Source organism: Ranitomeya variabilis, chromosome 6, assembly GCF_051348905.1.
Source record: "Ranitomeya variabilis isolate aRanVar5 chromosome 6, aRanVar5.hap1, whole genome shotgun sequence".
In the NCBI taxonomy this organism is placed as follows: Eukaryota; Metazoa; Chordata; class Amphibia; order Anura; family Dendrobatidae; genus Ranitomeya; species Ranitomeya variabilis.
This window is the reverse complement of record NC_135237.1, coordinates 8,119,238-8,139,367: the sequence shown is the minus strand read 5'-3', so window position 1 is coordinate 8,139,367 and position 20,130 is coordinate 8,119,238. Positions and strand designations below refer to the sequence as shown.

Genomic DNA, 20,130 nt, shown 5'->3' with positions numbered 1-20,130 from the left:
CAGAGCGGGGGTGGAGGGGTAACATGTGGCGTGGATGGGTAACATGACGGAGGGGTAACATATGATGGCGGGGTAACATATGATGGAGGGGTAACATATGAGGGAGGGGTCAGATATGATGGAGGGGTAACATGACGGAGGGGTAACATATGATGGCGGGGTAACATATGACGGAGGGGTGACGCGCGGCGCGGGGGTAAGCACAGAGCAGACGCTGCTGACTCCTCCTGTCACTTCACAGCCGCTGAGGTATAAAAAAACCCGCCAGAACTGCGCAGTTTCCCGTCAGCCTTCAGACCCCGCCCACAGCCGCTGCCCTCACTGCCAGTCTGTGATTCACCCTCACGGCCCCGCCCCCATACTTCCGGCCGCCATGTTAATGACGCGCGCTCAGGACGCAGCGCGTACCCTGCTCTGACGTGGCCGCCGGGATCCGCCATCTTGTGCCGGACAAACCAACGCCTCAGAGAGAGACGCGGAGCACGGACGGGGAGCTGCTGAGAGACGGGCCGGGCGGGAGACGAGCGCCAGCCATCCGTGACGGAGAGAGGTGAGATGACGAGGAAGGTGCACTGAAGGCCGCGGGCGAAGGAGGAGAAAACCGGTGTAGTGGGGGATGGAGGAGGCCGGGGAGACCGGTGTGTTAGATGGTGGAGGTGGACGGAGGAGAGGCCGGGGGTGGCGGCGGAGGAGGACAGAGGATCGGGCGGGGTGGACGGAGGAGAGGCCACGAGTGACGGGGGGGTGGACGGAGGAGAGGCCACGAGTGACGGGGGGGTGGACGGAGGAGAGGCCACGAGTGACGGGGGGGGTGGACGGAGGAGAGGCCACGAGTGACGGGGGGGTGGACGGAGGAGAGGCCACGAGTGACGGGGGGGTGGACGGAGGAGAGGCCACGAGTGACGGGGGGGTGGACGGAGGAGAGGCCACGAGTGACGGGGGGGTGGACGGAGGAGAGGCCACGAGTGACGGGGGGGTGGACGGAGGAGAGGCCACGAGTGACGGGGGGGGTGGACGGAGGAGAGGCCACGAGTGACGGGGGGGTGGACGGAGGAGAGGCCACGAGTGACGGGGGGGTGGACGGAGGAGAGGCCACGAGTGACGGGGGGGTGGACGGAGGAGAGGCCACGAGTGACGGGGGGGTGGACGGAGGAGAGGCCACGAGTGACGGGGGGGTGGACGGAGGAGAGGCCACGAGTGACGGGGGGGTGGACGGAGGAGAGGCCACGAGTGACGGGGGGGTGGACGGAGGAGAGGCCACGAGTGACGGGGGGGTGGACGGAGGAGAGGCCACGAGTGACGGGGGGTGGACGGAGGAGAGGCCACGAGTGACGGGGGGGTGGACGGAGGAGAGGCCACGAGTGACGGGGGGGTGGATGGAGGAGAGGCCACGAGTGACGGGGGGGGTGTACGGAGGAGAGGCCGCGAGTGACGGGGGGGTGGACGGAGGAGAGGCCACGAGTGACGGGGGGGGGTGGACGGAGGAGAGGCCACGAGTGACGGGGGGTGGACGGAGGAGAGGCCACGAGTGACAGGGGGGGTGGACGGAGGAGAGGCTACGAGTGACAGGGGGGGTGGACGGAGGAGAGGCTACGAGTGACGGGGGAGGGGGGTGGACGGAGGAGAGGCCACGAGTGACGGGGGTGTGTGGACGGAGGAGAGGCCACGAGTGACGGGGGTGTGTGGACGGAGGAGAGGCCGCGAGTGACGGGGGGTGTGGACGGAGGAGAGGCCGCGAGTGACGGGGGGAGGGGGGTGGACGGAGGAGAGGCCACGAGTGACGGGGAGGTGGACGGAGGAGAGGCCACGAGTGACGGGGGGGGGGTGGACGGAGGAGAGGCCGCGAGTGACGGGGGGGGGGTGGACGGAGGAGAGGCCACGAGTGACGGGGGGGTGGACGGAGGAGAGGCCACGAGTGACGGGGGGGGGTGGACAGAGGAGAGGCCACGAGTGACGGGGGGTGTGGACATGAGTGACGGGGGGGTGTGGACGGAGGAGAGGCCACGAGTGACGGGGGGGGTGGACGGAGGAGAGGCCACGAGTGACGGGGGGGGGGTGGACGGAGGAGAGGCCACGAGTGACGGGGGGGTGGACGGAGGAGAGGCCACGAGTGACGGGGGGGTGGACGGAGGAGAGGCCACGAGTGACGGGGGGGTGTGGACACGAGTGACGGGGGTGTGTGGACGGAGGAGAGGCCACGAGTGACGGGGGTGGACGGGGGGGAGGCCACGAGTGACGGGGGGGTGTGGACGGAGGAGAGGCCACGAGTGACGGGGGGGGTGGACGGAGGAGAGGCCACGAGTGACGGGGGGGGTGAACGGAGGAGAGGCCACGAGTGACGGGGGGGTGGTCGGAGGAGAGGCCACGAGTGACGGGGGGGGGTGGACGGAGGAGAGGCCACGAGTGACGGGGGGGTGGACGGAGGAGAGGCCACGAGTGACGGGGGGGTGTGGACACGAGTGACGGGGGGTGTGGACGGAGGAGAGGCCACGAGTGACGGGGGGTGGACGGAGGAGAGGCCACGAGTGACGGGGGGAGGGTGGACGGAGGAGAGGCCACGAGTGACGGGGGGTGGACGGAGGAGAGACAACGAGTGACGGGGGGGGTGGACGGAGGAGAGGCCACGAGTGACGGGGGGGTGGACGGAGGAGAGGCCACGAGTGACGGGGGGGTGTGGACATGAGTGACGGGGGGTGTGGACGGAGGAGAGGCCACGAGTGACGGGGGGTGTGGGCGGAGGAGAGGCCGCGAGTGACAGGGTGGACAGAGGATGCCACGAGTGAGAGGGGGTGGACGGAGGAGAGGCCACGAGTGACGGGGGGAGGGTGGACGGAGGAGAGGCCACGAGTGACGGGGCGGGTGGACGGAGGAGAGGCCACGAGTGACGGGGGGGGGGGTGGACGGAGGAGAGGCCACGAGTACGGGGGGTGTGGACGGAGGAGAGGCCACGAGTGACGGGGGGGTGTGGACGGAGGAGAGGCCGCGAGTGACGGGGTGGACAGAGGAGGCCACGAGTGAGAGGGGGTGGACGGAGGAGAGGCCGCGGGGGGGGGGGGTGGACGGAGGAGAGGCCACGAGTGACGGGGGGTGGACGGAGGAGAGGCCACGAGTGACGGGGGGGTGGACGGAGGAGAGGCCGCGAGTGACGGGGGGGGTGTGGACGGAGGAGAGGCAGCGAGTGACGGGGGGGTGGACGGAGGAGAGGCCGCGAGTGACGGGGGGGTGGACGGAGGAGAGGCCGCGAGTGACGGGGGGGTGTGTGGACGGAGGAAAGGCCGCGAGTGACGGGGGGGTGGACGGAGGAGAGGCCGCGAGTGACGGGGGGGGTGTGTGTGTGGACGGAGGAGAGGCAGCGAGTGACGGAGGAGAGGCCGCGAGTGACGGGGTGGACGGAGGAGAGACCGCGAGTGACGGGGGGGTGGACGGAGGAGAGGCCGCGAGTGACGGGGGGGTGGACGGAGGAGAGGCCGCGAGTGACGGGGGGGTGGACAGAGGAGAGGCTGCGAGTGACGGGGGGGTGGACAGAGGAGAGGCCGCGAGTGACGGGGGGGGGGGGGGGGGGTGGACGGAGGAGAGGCCAGGAGTGACGGGGGGTGGATGGAGGAGAGACAGCCAGTGACGGGGGGGTGGACAAAGGAGAGGCAACGAGTGACGGGGGGTGGACGGAGGAGAGGCCACGAGTGACGGGGGTGGACGAAGGAGAGACTGCTGGTGATGGATGGAGGAGAGGCCGGGGGTGGCGGAGGAGGACAGAGGTTTGGGCGGGGTGGACAGAGCAGAGGTGGACGGAGGAGGGGCTGTGAGAGACGGGGGTGGAAAAAAAACAGCGCCCAAAAAACACTGGAAATCCGCAGGTAAACCGCACTGCGTTTTTCAAAAACGGTGCGGAAAAATCCGCACCCGAATCCTCAACGTGTGCCCATAGCCTTAGTGTTTTGGACGCAGTGTGTTCGCTGTGCTCTGATTACCACACTTGTTTAGGTATGCCATGCTATGGCGTTCTACTATTAAAAATATGCAGTGTTTCCCCTCATACGCACCGCAGGGGAGTATATGCAGCGGTAAATAGGAGCACTGTGGGCAGGAGACTTCTATAAATCCATCCCCTGAGCTTGTTACGTAGAACGCAGCGAAAATACGCTGCGTCCAAAGCGCTCCTATTCCTGATGGTGGGAACGCAGCCTTAGAGGCTGACTGCAGCATTGGTTGCCAGCTGTAACGCACTACAGCTCCTGAGGTGTTACTGACCTCTGCCCCACTTGTCAAGAGCGGGTTAAGGAGTATGGGACCTTAAGATTGGGAGAAGCATTGGATGGAGAATATTCTCGATGTGGGGTTATAAAGTGGCTGCGTGTGAGCTGGGTCATCACATTATACTCATCAGGCACCCAGGTCTTATTTCGCGCCAGTCAGTTCTGTTTTCATAATGGCTTCATCCTGTAGTCATATTTACCGTATATACTCAAATATAAGCCGACCCGAGTATAAGCCGACCCCCTAATTTTGCAACAAAAAACTGGGAAAACTTAGTGACTCGAGTATAAGCCTAGGGTGGAAAATGCAGCAGCTACCGGTATGTATCAAAAGTAAAAATAGATACCCATAAAAGTAAAATTAATTGAGACATCAGTAGGTTGTTTTTGAATATCCATATTGAATCAGGAGCCCCATATAATGCTCCATACAGTTCATGATGGCCACATAGATGCCCCATATAATGCTCCATGCAGTTCTTTATGGCCCCATAGATGCCCCCATATAATGCTCCATGCAGTTCTTTATGGCCCCATAGATGCCCCCATATAATGCTCCATACAGTTCTTTATAGCCCCATAGACGCTCCATATAACATTGTGCCACATGTAATGCTGCTGCTGCTCTAAAAAAAAAAAAAAAAAAATCACATACTCGCCTCTCGTCGCTGCTCCTCAGCGTCCCGTCTTTCCGCACTGACTGTTCAGGCAGGGGGCGGCGCGCACACTAATACGTCATCGCGCCCTCTGACCTGAACAGTCAGTGCAAAGGACGCGGAAGACGAGGCGGCGGAGGAACGCGGAAAGGTAAATATGACATACCTGCTCCCAGAGCTCCTGGCGCGGTCCCCGCATGTCCCACGTCTCCGGGCGCGGCAGCTTCTTCCTGTAGTGAGCGGTCACATGGTACCGCTCATTACAGTAATGAATATTCGGCTCCACCCCTATGGGAGTGGAGTCCATATTCATTACTTTAATGAGCGGTACCGGTGACCGCTGAACAGGGGAAGAAGCTGCTGCGCCCCAAGACCATGGGACATGCGGGGACCGCGCCAGGAGCGCTGGTAGCAGGTGAGTATTTGACAGTCGTCGCTCCCCCTCACCCGCCGACCCCCCACCTTCCATGACTCGCGTATAAGCCGAGAGGGGCACTATCTGCCCATTTTTGGGGGGCTGAAAATCTCGGCTTATACTTGAGGTATATACGGTATTTCTTGAGGTGGCAAATCGATAATTTGCTATCCCAAATATAAGTATTAAAAGTGGCATTAATAGCATGGGTCCCTCCTCTGTGGGGCGCCCACACATAGGAAGCACACCTGTTTGCTGTCAGAGATGGTGTCTGACAAGTATGTGAACCCCTGGCAGCACTGTAACAATGCTGTGTTGGTGTTCAGTCCCATGAATGCGGCTGGAAAAGACTATGCTCAATGCTCTGGACAAAGGGCACTTCACATCTGTGCTGGATGCCCGGCTGCTTTATGGAACGTCCAGTAGCTGCATGATGGCGGCCGCTCTGTCTTTGTGATCCCGGCTACCCCAGCCTCAATATGGGGAGTGGTTTGGCTGTATAGACCTCCGTAGCACCAGTGTGAGGGTACATTCAGACATAGTCTAGGTCAATGCGCTGACTGTCTGAAGAAAGGACCACACAGGAACCACAGTTAGGCTTTGTGCTGAAACTCGCAGTGCATGCCAGAGTAGTGCAGACGAGCTCAGCTGCAATCGGTGAATATTAACCCCTTCCCGACCTTTGACGCAGTGTATGCGTCATGAAAACCTGTGCCAATCCGACCTGTGACGCAGCATATGCGTCATGGTCGGATCGCGCTCCTGCAGGCCGGGTGAAAGGGTTAATTTCACCCGACCTGCAGGGATAGGGGGAGTGGTACTTGAACACCCCCCCCCCCCCCCCCCCCGTGGCTACGATCGCTCTGATTGGCTGTTGAAAGTGATGTTTCACTTTCAATCAGAGCGATCGTAATGTATCACCAATGAAAATTGGTGAAATATTACAATCCAGCCATGGCCGATGCTGCAATGGCATCAGCCATGGCTGGAAATTGCGATTTGGCCACCGATCTCCTCCCCACCGTCCTCCATCCTTTCATCTGCTGTCCTCCGCTCCCCCTGTCTGATTACCCCCTCCCCCCCCCATACTTACCGACCTCCTGTGTCCCTTGCAGTGTCTGTCCGTCTGCTCCATGGGCGCAGCCATCTTCCAAAATGGCGGGCGCATGTGCAGTGCGCCCGCCGAATTTGTTCCAGGTACATTTTGATCGCTGTGATAGGTTCTATCACAGCGATCAAAATAAAAAAATAAATAACTCTTTCCCCCCCCCTTATCACCCCCATAGGTAGGGACAATAATAAAATAAAGAAAAAATACTTTTATTTTTTCACTAGGCTTAGGGTTAGAACTAGGGCTAAGGTTAGGGCTAGAATTAGGGTTAGGGTTAGAATTGGTCTATGTGCACACAGTGCGGATTTGGCTGCGGATCCGCGGCGGATTGGCCGCTGCGGATTCGTAGCAGTTTTCCATCAGGTTTACAGTTCCATGTAAACCTATGGAAAACCAAATCCGCTGTGCCCATGGTGCGGAAAATACAGCGCGGAAATGCTGCATTGTATTTTCTGCAGCATGTCAATTCTTTGTGCGGATTCCGCAGCGTTTTACACCTGTTCCTCATTAGGAATCCGCAGGTGAAATCCGCACAAAAAACACTGTAAATCTGCAGGTAAAATGCAGTGCATTTTACCTGCGGATTTTTCAAAAATGGTGCGGAAAAATCTCACATGAATCCGCAACGTGGGCACATAGCCTTAGGGTTGGAATTAGAGTTAGGGTTGGAATCAGGGCTAGGGTGAAATAGGGTTAAGATGAGGCTTATGGTTAGGGGTGTGTTGGGATTAGGGTTAGGACAAGGGTTGGGATTAGGGTTAGGGGTGTGTTGGGGTTAGGCTTATGGCTAGAGTTGGATTAGGGTTAGGGGTGTGTTGGGGTTAGGGTTGGGGTTAGAATTGAGGGGTTTCCAATGTTTAGGCACATCAGGGGTCTAAAAGCGCGACATGGCGCCACCATTGATTTTCAGCCAATCTTGCGTTCAAAAAAGTCAAATGGTGCTCCCTCCCTTCCAAGCCCCAACGTGCGCCCAAAAAAGTGGTTTACCCAAACATATGGGTTATCGCTTTACTCAGGAAAAATTGCACAACAACTTTGGGGGTCTAATTTCTCCTGTTACCCTTGGGGAAAAAAAAAAGAGGGCTAAGGCTAGGTTCACATTGCGTTAGCGCAATCCGCTAGCGCTAAACGGATTGCCCTAACGCAATGTATTTTTAGGGGTCGCGTTTGGGGTTCGCGTTAACGTCCCCACTCGGTGAACGGACCTCGAGCGCGCCGCGGACGCTGCAAAAGAACGGCACATCGCTAGCGCGAGCCGAAAAAGGCACGCGCTAGCGATGCGCTTCAGGCAAAAAGAACATTGCTGTCAATGGGTGCGCTAACGGACCCGTTGCACGGCGTTAATTGCGACATTTTCGCCGTGCAACGCTGTCCGTTAGCGATCACCCAAAAACGAAATGTGAACCTAGCCTAAAACTTATTTTTGTGGTAAAAAAAAGATTTTTTATTTTCACGGCTCTGCGTTATAAATTTCTGTGAAGCAGTTGAGGGATCAAAGTGCTCACCACACATCTAGATAAGTTCCTTGGGGGGTCTAGTTCCCAAAATGGGGGGTTTCTACTGTTTAGGCACATCAGGGGCTCTGCAAACGCAACGTGACGCCCGTAGACCATTCCATCAAAGTCTGCATTCCAAAACGTCACTACTTCCCTTCCGAGCCCTGACGTGTGCCCAAACAGTGGTTTACCCCCACATATGGGGTATCAGCGTACTCAGGACAAACTGGGCAACAAATATTGGGGTCCAATTTCTCCTGTTACCCTTGTGAAAATAAAAAATTGCTTGCTAAAACCTCTTTTTTGAGGAAAGAAAAATTTTTTATTTTCACAGCTCTGTGAAGCACTTGGGGGTTCAAAGTGCTCAACACACATCTGGATAAGTTCCTTGGGGGGTCTAGTTTCCAAAATGGGGTCACTTTTGGGGGAGTTTCTACTGTTTAGGCACATCAGGGGCTCTGCAAACGTAACATGATGCCCGCAGACCATTCTATCAAAGTCTGCGTTCCAAAACGTCACTGCTTCCCTTCCGTGCCCCGACGTTTGCCCAAACAGTGGTTCCTGTTGTGAATTAGACTTTTTTGGCTCCCTCTTGTGGTCACTAGTGATATGACTCTGGAATTGTCTTTCCTCAGTGTGGCACCCACCTGGGTCGTTAGTCCAGGGGTGTTGCTATATAAACTTCCTGGTTTCTCAGTCCAGCGCCTGGCATCGTTGTAATCAGTTCCTTTCTGTTTGCTTCTATCTGCTGGTCTTGGATCTTGCAAAATTAAGCTAAGTCCTGCTTCCTTGTTTTTTGGTTTTTTGCTTTGCTCTTATTTTTTGTCCAGCTTGTACTAAATGTGATTCCTGATTTTGCTGGAAGCTCTAGGGGGCTGGTGTTCTCCCCCCGGGCCGTTAGACGGTTCGGGGGTTCTTGAATATCCAGCGTGGAAATTTTGATAGGGTTTTTGCTGACCATATAAGTCATCTTACTATATTCTGCTATTAGTCAGTGGGCCTCTCTTTGCTAAATATCTAGTTCATTCTTACGTTTGTCTTTTCTCCTTACCTCACCGTTATTATTTGTTGGGGGCTTGTATCCAACTTTTGGGGTCTTTTCTCTGGAGGCAAGAAAGGTCTATCTTTTCCCTTCTAGGGTTAGTTAGTTCTCCGGCTGGCGCGAGACGTCTAGAACCAACGTAGGCACGTTCCCCGGCTGCTGCTATTTGTGGTGCTAGGATTAGATATATGGTCAGCCCAGTTACCACTGCCCTATGAGCTGGTTTTTTGTGTTTGCAGACTTGGTATGTACTTTTGAGACCCTCTGCCATTGGGGTCATAACAGGTTCCCCCCCACCACCACATATGGCGTATCGGCGTACTCAGGACAAACTGGACAAAAACTTTTGGGGTCCAATTTCTCCTGTTATTCTTGTGAAAATAAAAAATTGCTTGCTAAAAAATAATTTTTGAGGAAAGAAAAATGATTTTTTATTTGCACGGCTCTGCGTTATAAACTTCTATGAAGCACTTGGGGGTTCAAAGTGCTCCTCGCACATCTAGATTAGTTCCATGGGAGGTCTAGTTTCAAAAATGGGGTCACTTGTGGGGGAGCTCCAATCTTTAGGTACACAGGGGCTCTCCAAACGCGACATGGTGTCTGCTAACGATTGGAGCTAATTTTTCATTCAAAAAGTCAAATTGCGCTCCTTCCCTTCCGAGCCTTGCTGTGTGCACAAACAGTGGTTTACCCCCACATATGAGGTATCCGTGTACTCAGGAGAAATTGCCCAACACATTTTAGGATCCATTTTATCCTGTTGTCCATGTGAAAATGAAAAAATTGAGGCTAATAGAAATTTTTTGTGAAAAAAAAAAAGTACTTTTTCATTTTTACGGATCAATTTGGGAAGCACCTGGGGGTTCAAAGTGCTCACTATGCATCTAGATAAGCTCCTTGGGGGGTCTAGTTTCCAAAATGGGGTCATTTGTGGGGGAGCTCCAATGTTTAGGCACACAGGGGCTCTCCAAACGCGACATTGTGTCCGCTGAAGATTGGAGCCAATTTTTCATTGAAAAATTCAAATGACGCTCCTTCCCTTCCGAGCCCTGTCGTGCGCTCAAACAGTGGTCCTCCCCCACATATGGGGTATCGGCGTACTCAGGACAAATTGTACAATAACTTTTGGGGTCCAGTTTCTCCTTTTACCCTTGGGAAAATAACAGAATTGTTGCTAAAAGATCATTTTTGTGACTAAAAAGTTAAATGTTCATTTTTTCCTTCCATGTTGCTTCTGCTGCTGTGAAGCACCTGAAGGGTTAATAAACTTCTTGAATGTGGTTTTGAGCACCTTGAGGGGTGCAGTTTTTAAAATGGTGTCACTTTTGGGTATTTTCAGCCATATAGACCCCTCAAACTGACTTCAAATGTGAGGTGGTCCCTAAAAAAAATGGTTTTGTAAATTTCGTTGCAAAAATGAGAAATCGCTGGTCAACTTTTAACCCTTATAACTTCCTAGCAAAAAAAAATTTTGTTTTTAAAATTGTGCTGATGTAAAGTAGACATGTGGTAAATGTTATTTATTAACTATTTTGTGTCACATAACTCTCTCGTTTGACAGAATAAAAATTCAGAATTTGAAATTTTCGACACATTTCCATTTTTTTAACAAATAGACGCAAAAATTATCGACCTAAATTTACTACTAACATGAAGCCCAATATGTCACAAAAAAACAATCTGAGAACCGCTAGGATCCGTTGAAGCGTTCCTGAGTTATTACCTCATAAAGGGACACTGGTCAGAATTGCAAAAAACGGCCAGGTCATTAAGGTCAAAGTAGGCTGGGTCATGAAGGGGTTAATCAAATGCATTAACACATGTGTGGATGTAGCCGCAACCTGGAGATGCACATTTGTGTGCTGCGGTTAAAGTACTGACCGGTCGCGGTCTCCTGACCCGAACCTGTTGGTGTCATATCTGCCCCAGGCTGTCCTGTTCAGATTGGGAGAACCGTTGCCTGGTGCAAGCGTACCTGCGCCGCTGTGCTGCCTGCGCGCGTACATATATACACAGCTCTACTATATGCACACTACATGCTCATATAGACACACACTGTACAATACCACATCCTGCAGTTCCTGATCGGGACCTGTACGGAGGCTGGAGCAGCAGAGCATTTGCAGGACCTTACATGTGAATAACTCAGTCACATGACCTGGAATCACTGGTGTTATTCATCAGATACCTTGAGGACATCGGTCTCAGTCCATACTAGTGGTTTGTCTGCTCCCCATAGTGACTGGGGTTGGGGGGGGTTGACTGACTCCTTTCACTTTCCATATAAATCAGGGCTGTGGAGTTGGAAAGCCAAACCTGACTCAATTTCCCTGACTCCCGACTCTACAGCATTGGTCGCTACTGAGCATGTGCATAAAGTGCAAGTCTGGGATATAATACTGCACACCACTGGTCACTGCTAAGCATGTGCATAAAGTGCAGCACAGATTCATTCCCACTAAGACTCTGTGCACACGGTGAGTAATTGGCAGTGCGTTGGTCGCAGCACATGTCCACTGCTGACTTTTAGGCTATGTGCACACGTCAGGATTTCTTGCAGAAATTTCCTGAGCAAAACCGGACATTTTCTGCAAGAAATCTGCATGTGTTTTTTGTGCGTTTTTTTTCCGGAGCTTCCCAATGCATTAAATAGCGGCAAAAACATGAAAAATCCGCAAAATTAATGAACATGCTGCGTTTTTTACCGCGATGCATTTTTTCGCGTAAAAAAAAAACGCATCATGTGCACAAAAATTGCAGAATGCATTAAATGATGGGATGCTTATTTATGCGGTTTTTTTTAAGCGTTTTTTCCGCGGAAAATGGCCGAAAAAACGTGAAAAATCCTGAATGTGTGCACATAGCCTTAAATGCAGGTGATTCCACATGTGTTCATTGAACCGTACGGATTCACCACATCCAATACATTGTATTTATCTTGTGTCTTCGCAAGATAAATAGCCATGTATGGAGCGAGTACAGGAGCCGACCCTACATCGGGGCAGCATCACGCTGTGACGGCAGTGATCTCTGATCGCCGCTGTGAAACCATTTAGGTTCTTCGATCAGTCAGTGCCAACGACCTTGAAATGGCTCAAACGCCAGTGGGTGTCATGGCAGTTGAGGAACGGCCACCATCTTTGCCCTTCTGTGGGACCCAATCTGAGACTGAACTTTAGAGGAAGGACTATGTATAGAACAAGCGTTCAGACTCAAGGCGACGGAGAGGGATAAAAATCCACAAATGTTTTTGTCGTCCATTAATAAGCAATGAGCAAGCGTATTGGTGTTGCCACATCTGGAAAAGTCCGATCTATTAAAATATTAACCTGAACGGTAAATGCTGTAACGAGAAGGTTTTGAATGGCCGGTATTGCAGAGCTTACTTTGTCGGTGCACTTTTCTAAACAGAAAAAAAATGGAATAAACTATCAATGTTGTATCCACTCCAAAATGGTGTCTATTAATCTGTCCACTCACCATAGAAAAAAAACAAGTTTTCACACGGCTACATAGGTCACGGGAAAGAAGGTTATCAGAGGGTAAACAGAATGTTTCGGCAAATGTGCAGCGTTGATGAAGTTTACTCGATTGTCTCTTAGACTTTCTGGATCCATTTTTGGCCGTTTTCTAGATCTTGCTGTTCCAGTGTGTTCTGTGATTGTCGCACTGCTGTTCGATCACGACCATTCACATCTGCACGGTTCCTCGTGGGCGCCGTCTGTGGATAAGTCTCGCACTAGATACATTTGTGTAAATCGCCGTTGGTCATTATGTGCCGCCTTCCTGTTATCACCACATTATCTGCTACTGGCAGATCTTGTCTAATAATTTCATGGATTTGTTTTTTGCAGGTTTTTCTTGCCGTACTTGACATTCTCACATTTCCGACATGGGGAATGTGTTTGCCAATCTGTTCAAAGGCCTGTTTGGCAAGAAAGAGATGAGGATCCTCATGGTAGGTCTGGACGCTGCTGGCAAGACCACTATATTGTACAAGCTGAAGCTGGGAGAGATCGTGACCACAATCCCCACAATAGGCAAGTGTCCCCCACTAATTCACTGGCGCAACTTTTGGCATGATCGAGGCGCTGACCTCCACCTTCTCTTTCAGGTTTTAATGTAGAAACTGTAGAATATAAGAACATCAGCTTCACAGTATGGGACGTGGGTGGTCAGGACAAGATCAGGCCTCTCTGGCGCCACTACTTCCAGAACACACAAGGTAGGCGATGCTGGAGAAGACGTGGGCTGTAGGGTGAGGGGTGGGCTGCAGGGGGGAAGGGGCCGCTATGTGCAGGGGCGAGTGCTTCCGGTGCCTGGAGGCATGGAGTGCGTGGGCTGCAGGGGGAGAGTGTTTCAGGGGCTTGGAGGCAGGGCGTGCATGGGGTGAGTGCTTCAGGGGCCTAGACAGGGAGTGAGTGGGAGAGTGCTTCAGGGGCCTGGAGGCAGGGAATGCAGGGGGCGAGTGTTTCAGGGGCCTGGAGGCAGGGAATGCAGGGGGCGAGTGTTTCAGGGGCCTGGAGGCAGGGAATGCAGGGGGCGAGTGTTTCAGGGGCCTGGAGGCAGGGAATGCAGGGGGCGAGTGTTTCAGGGGCCTGGAGGCAGGGAATGCAGGGGGCGAGTGTTTCAGGGGCCTGGAGGCAGGGAATGCAGGGGGCGAGTGTTTCAGGGGCCTGGAGGCAGGGAATGCGGGGGGCGAGTGTTTCAGGGGCCTGGAGGCAGGGAATGCGGGGGGCGAGTGTTTCAGGGGCCTGGAGGCAGGGAATGCGGGGGGCGAGTGTTTCAGGGGCCTGGAGGCAGGGAGTGCTTGGGCTGCAGGGGGTGAGTGCTTCAGTGGCCTGGAGGCAGGGAATGCAGGGGGCGAGTGTTTCAGGGGCCTGGAGGCAGGGAGTGCATGGGTTTATGGGGCTAGTGCTTCAGTGGCCTGGAGGCAGGGAGTGCTTGGGTGACGGGGCGAGTGCTTCATGGACCTGGAGGCAGGGAGAACATGGGCTACAGGGGGCGAGTGCTTCAGGGACCTGGAGACGGGCAGTAGATGGGCTGCAGGGGGCGAGTGCTTCAGAGGCAGGGAGTGCATGGGCTGCAGGGAGCGAGTGCTTCAGGGGCCTGGAGGCAGGGAGTGCATTGGCTTTAGGGGCGAGTGCTTCATGGGCCTGTAGGCAGGGAGAACATGGGCTGCAGGGGGCGAGTGCTTCAGGGGCCTGGAGGCAGCGAGTGTATGGGCTACAGGGGGCGAGTGCTTCAGGGACCTGGAGACGGGCAGTAGATGGGCTGCAGGGGGCGAGTGCTTCAGAGGCAGGGAGTGCATGGGCTGCAGGGGGCGAGTGCTTCAGGGGCCTGGAGGCAGGGAGTGCATTGGCTTTAGGGGCGAGTGCTTCATGGGCCTGTAGGCAGGGAGAACATGGGCTGCAGGGGGCGAGTGCTTCAGGGGCCTGGAGGCAGCGAGTGTATGGGCTACAGGGGGCGAGTGCTTCAGGGACCTGGAGACGGGCAGTAGATGGGCTGCAGGGGGCGAGTGCTTCAGAGGCAGGGAGTGCATGGGCTGCAGGGGGGCGAGTGCTTCAGGGGCCTGGAGGCAGGGAGTGCATGGGCTGCAGGGGGCGAGTGCTTCAGGGGCCTGGAGGCAGGGAGTGCATTGGCTTTAGGGGCGAGTGCTTCATGGGCCTGTAGGCAGGGAGAACATGGGCTGCAGGGGGCGAGTGCTTCAGGGGCCTGGACGCAGCGAGTGTATGGGCTACAGGGGGCGAGTGCTTCAGGGACCTGGAGACGGGGAGTAGATGGGCTTTAGGGGGCGAGTGCTTCAGTGGCCTGGAGGCAGGGAGTGCAGGGACGATTGCTTCAGGGGCCTGGAGGCAGGGAGTGCATGGGCTTTAGGGGGCGAGTGCTTCATGGACCTGGAATATCTCGGGCACAGATTATAATTGACCAGTCTTGGTCCTGTTGTGGGAGCAGGGTACCAGGCGTCCCTGATTCTCAATTTTACTACGACTAAGTGCTGGCCGCTGTCTTCCTCATTTGCGAGCAGTGATAATTTCTTTGCATTTATGTCTTGTATGTGGCTGTTGACATTGATGTACGCCTGTTGCGATTATCCCTTTGTCGATTTAAAAGGGCCGTCCAGTCTTAAACTACAGCTGGCCGAAGACCTGTAGATCCTCACATCGCGCAGACTGCGTGCTGTGAGGACTCCGGTGCCATCACTGGCAGCGAGGAGTCATGTGGCCTCAAGTATGCGCTATGTATTCTGCATTGAGTGAGGCCAGGTACAATCTAATTGACAAATCGCATACATGTGGTCACTCTTCCTCGTCTCCTGGAGCTGGCGCCACAGAATACACCCACCCCAACCATTAACAGCAGGGACCTGAGCGCCCTCTGATTTCTGATATTTAACTCCGACGACTGCTGCATTCAATGTATGTGATTCTATTGGGGTCACACTTCACGCTCCTATCTCGCCCCACCGACCTGCGACAAGATCGGACTGCTTATAGGTTCCTATGGCCTCGGGGTCATCAATCTGTACCTGACGAAGCCATACTTCAGGCTGAAAACGGAGTTTAACAAATAAAAACCTTTAAAAATATACACCGCTCCATCGCCCCTTTTCCCTAGTTTATATATAGACCTCAGACCGTGTTAATGCCGTGTCTGTGATGGTTCGTTGTACGGTAATATGCCATTATGAGAACATAAAAGACTGCTGTTGCCAGTTCATTGTTAGCGCACTAGGAACGCCATATACACTAAAAAAAAAAAAAGCAGAATTTACTTATATTTTTCCCATGACAGCAGCAACTGAGAGGGTATCCACCCACCAGGACAGGAAACCTACTGAATAACAAGGCGGTACCTCTCCTCTGCGTCAGTTTGGTTTCCTGTCCTCGTGGGAACCTGCAGAAGGAAGCTGTACTAAACTTACCCGGAAGGGTTCCAGGACAGGGGATGCCGTCTGCGGATGTGGTAACACCAACCGGGAGGTTGGGGCAGGCTGAGACCTCTTGGGTTAATGTCTCTAGCAGACACTAGGTCCCGGGTCTGCGCGTGCTGGGTGTTGCAGGAGCGCCCCAGCGTTGTGCTCCGGGACTCGCTTCCGGGTCTGCACGTGTCGGGGACGCTGGATGATGCTGGCATGTTGCCACCATCTTGCTGCATTTTTTTTTTTTCTTCATGCTTTTCAGTAAACTGTATGGTAAAAAGAATGGTGTCATTCAGACTATTTGTTTTATTTTTACAAGACTTGTAGGTTATGGCACTTGAAAGAAAAGCGAAATATGGAAGCGCAAAAAAATAACCCCGTCATGAAGGGGTTGAATAATAACTAAGCCATTATTCTTGATAAATGTGCAAACCTTCTGTCCTCGGATGTCTCCTAGCAATGTTTGTGTGGGGTCACCATCAGGACAGCTGTGCTCCATTCCAGTGATGTGTGCTAGTACATGTGTTGGGGTCCCCACTATTTGTGTGCACAGAGGTGTTGCTGCAGGTCATTGTCATGATTAGTTCGGCCGCTCTTGGCTTGGCTTGTTTGTCATCTGTGACAGTTCTGTGGATGATCATCTGTTGGTTCTTTGATGGATGTCTGTGGTGGCGATGCGGCTGATCACCTGCTGGCTCTCTGATGTTGGACATCTGTGGCGGCCATGTGGTTGATCACCTGTTGGTTCTCTGATGTTGGACATCTGTGGCGGCACTGCGGCTGATCACCTGTTTGGTTCTTTCATGTTGGACATCTGTGGCGGCGTTGTGGCTGATCATCTGTTGGCTCTTTGATGTTGTAATCTGTGGCAGCCATGCGGATGATCACCTGTTGGATGTTGAACGTCTGTGGCAGAGCTGCGGTTGATCCCCAGTATCAAGTCCTCATGTTTTCTCCTTGTTTCCCAGGACTGATCTTTGTGGTGGACAGCAACGATCGGGAGCGCGTGAACGAGGCGAGGGAGGAGCTGATGAGGATGTTGGCGGAGGATGAGCTCAGAGACGCAGTCCTGCTGGTCTTTGCTAACAAACAGGTTTGTGCCGTAGCGCCGAGCTTAGGTTTTGCCGGATGTGGCCGCACTGATGGATAACGTGACCTTTTTTACCTCCTCCAGGATCTTCCCAACGCTATGAACGCAGCAGAAATCACAGACAAGTTAGGACTTCACTCCCTCCGACATAGAAACTGGTACATTCAGGCCACCTGCGCCACTAGCGGAGACGGGCTGTATGAAGGACTGGACTGGCTGTCCAATCAGCTCCGGAACCAGAAATGAGACACCAATCATCTTCATATTATATTTTTTTTTTTTTCTTCCCCTTTTGGGGTATTTTCTTTATTTTTTTTGTCCTGCCCCATCTTCTCTTCATGCCCTACTCCTCTTCCTCCTCCGCTTCTATCTAATGTGGCAAACTGTGTGACTTTGCGGCACTGAGAGCCGCTGTCTGCCCTTCCGTTCCTCCCAGTCTGTATCGCCCTGTGCCGTGCGTGTGGCAATGAAGAGCCTGATACTTTAGGTCTCCTATTTAATGTAAATAGTTACTTTCTTTTTGTCTCCACTGAGGCAGTGTCTGGTTCTCCTATGCAATATTATTCAACATTGGGTTTCTTTTATGTCACAGTCTGGGGAGGGATCTGCCATCATCCGCATCGGGCCCAGGATGCCGGATTTACTATGAAATTGCTTGTTAATTCTGAAAAACAAATACTTTGGTCTGTTTACCTCACATGTGGGCACATTTTGTCCCTGCTGACGCTGCTGGCAGGGGGGCTACATGTTGTATAGAGTTAGTCGGCAGTGCTGACAGAGGGGCTACATGCGGTTGTCAGGCAGAGTTCATTCCTGTTGGCGGAGTTCATCCATGTTTCCGCTGATGGCAGAAGGTTTCTGGTGGCTCCAGGGCATCACCACAGACTGGTGTCTGCTCGATGCTCTTTTTCATTGCTTGCATGGTTAATGGCCGCTCCAGTACTTGCAATGCTGCTGGATCTGCCTGCGTTTTGCAGCTGCTTTTGTTTGCGCTCGAGTGAGAACTTGGTTAGGAGATGAAAATCGACAAAAGTAAGAAACATGGGCCACTTGTCTTAGTGACACTGGGGTACATCAGTGTTTCCAGCGGGGATCTCCTGTTGTTGCTGCGGTTTTTCCTGTATGTCTATGCCTGGATTTCGGATTTGCTGGCCTTTGATCTACCTGAATTCATGGCCGTTTTGTGTGCCCTTCAGCTTTTGTTAGTGGCCCCCTCCGATGTCATGGGCTCCTGAAGAACCTCACACTGGTGAATGCTAGTCTGACTGCTGTCACTCAGCCTAGTAACGGCTCTTAATGTGGTGGCTTCCTGTACATGGAGAATCCTGTACATGGAGAATCCTGCTCCAAGGACCACCTGTCAAAGCGCCGTTGGGGGATCGCAGAGTTGTGTAAGCCGCCGTGCAGGTACAGATGTTCTCAGAGGCTTGTTTGCTCCCGTAGTTGTCTTGCATCGGTGGCTCTGCCGGAGGTCCTATAAGGTCTATGCTGATGTGGAGAAGCTGCTACGGGGGCGGGTTGTACACAAGTTGTCGGGTTTCCACTCTATTCCTAACCTTACTACTAGGACAGGATTACAAGGGTTCCTGGTGGTTGGGCTCAGTCCTCTGGGTATGTAGCGCTCGCGCCCCTCCATCAAGCAGCGGTCATTCCTTTCTCTGGTCTGGAGTCATTCCCCGGCCGCATGCTTTTTGCTGCAAGGCTCAGATTTGCCATTTGATTGAATCCTTTTATTTCCCCCTCTTTACTCTGATCAAACACTGAAATGCTGGCGCTGTTGGATCTGGGCTCATTGGGAGCCGTGTGGACGCTTCCTCTAGTCGGGTGGATTCTCGCTTTCAGTAAATGAACCGTAATCAACCGTTTTGTAAACTTGTTTTCATTTGGACAAACAAGCACTGTAATTAAAGCTGGTAGAATAAAGTCATCTATTTCACACTCGGAGCGTTGGTCGTCTCATGTGTCAATGGTGATCGCCCAGGTGAAATGTGGCATGGGTGCACCTGGGAACCATGGCCGTGATCGATGGGCTAGCCGATGAGGTCTCTGGGCGATAGTATAGTGATCTGTAATTAATGGGATTATCTTGTAAGAAACGTGCCCACCAATTACACAGTGGGGGAAAAAATCTGGTCCTTGAAGTAAATGTCTTCCCCCAAGGCAGCTATATTGTCACCATAGACAGTCTTCCTGCGTTGTCTGCTGGAATACACGTGTGCTGCAATGTAAGCACACACCACGCAGGAATGGTGGGAGAGTATCTTGCCAATATTGATGAATTCTGGACAACCCCCATGGGAGTATTGAGTTTAGGTGAGGGGAGAACAGAGCCCCTGTATCTTGAACCTGATTCCAGACCATTAAGCTTGTCACCCCCGAGGCTGTGCTCGCATGCACTAGGTTCTTTTGGGGGTTTTGCAGAGGTTTCTTTTTTTTTTTTTGTGAATATGCTGCTTTTTACATTCTATTTTACCAACAGCTGATATTTCAGAAATCTCGTTCACACGATTGAGTTTTTTGTCTTTTCCTAACTGAATTTGAGAACGACAGTGTTTCTGAAATCGACAGCGTCAATTCTTCCGACACTTAATCACCCATAGAAAGTAATTAGTGCAAAAAAAGCAAACTGGCTTTGCTGGTTGGAGGACTACAAGTTCCAATGCCTACTATTGCATACAATATGCTGTAGCGTAAGATCATAGTTTGGCATTTCCCTTACTAGTTTTCCATTGTTTTCTCTGCTTATATCCTTATTGTCTATCCCCAAGGATAGGAGGCGGCGCACGGAGGGGCTGAGTGATGGCTGGGAGGCGTTTGTGTCCAGGGGAAAAGACATGCCCCCCAGACAGACTAAAGGTATAGCGTGCAAATGATAAAAAGTTATATTGCAGTGTTGGAAGGGACCACAAAAAAGAAGAGCAATCTTCACAGAATGCAGCATTCGTGCTGTACAAGGTGGCTCTTTTAGTTAAAAACACCAGGGAGGGGCGGTGGCAGGTTCCCTTTAAGTTGAGCAATCCGAAACTAAGAGATTTGACACACCATAATTTATTTGAGAGAAAAAAAAAAAAAAATGACGGTTAATACAAGTGCGATAGTTATTTAACCCTTCCCTGGACGATGCAAATCGGGCGTATAATGACGC

General features: G+C 53.0%; 1 protein-coding gene across 1 annotated transcript; it reads left to right on the top strand.

The window, feature by feature from the left end:
- The first annotated feature begins 280 nt into the window (after positions 1–280).
- Positions 281–18,923, top strand: ARF1 (ARF GTPase 1). The gene is made up of 5 exons (XM_077267809.1): positions 281–550; positions 12,828–13,013; positions 13,088–13,198; positions 16,864–16,988; positions 17,070–18,923. Exons 2-5 carry the CDS (start codon positions 12,866–12,868, stop codon positions 17,229–17,231), a joined length of 546 nt encoding a protein of 181 aa, XP_077123924.1. The 5' UTR covers positions 281–550; positions 12,828–12,865; the 3' UTR covers positions 17,232–18,923.
- Positions 18,924–20,130: the final 1,207 nt, after the last annotated feature.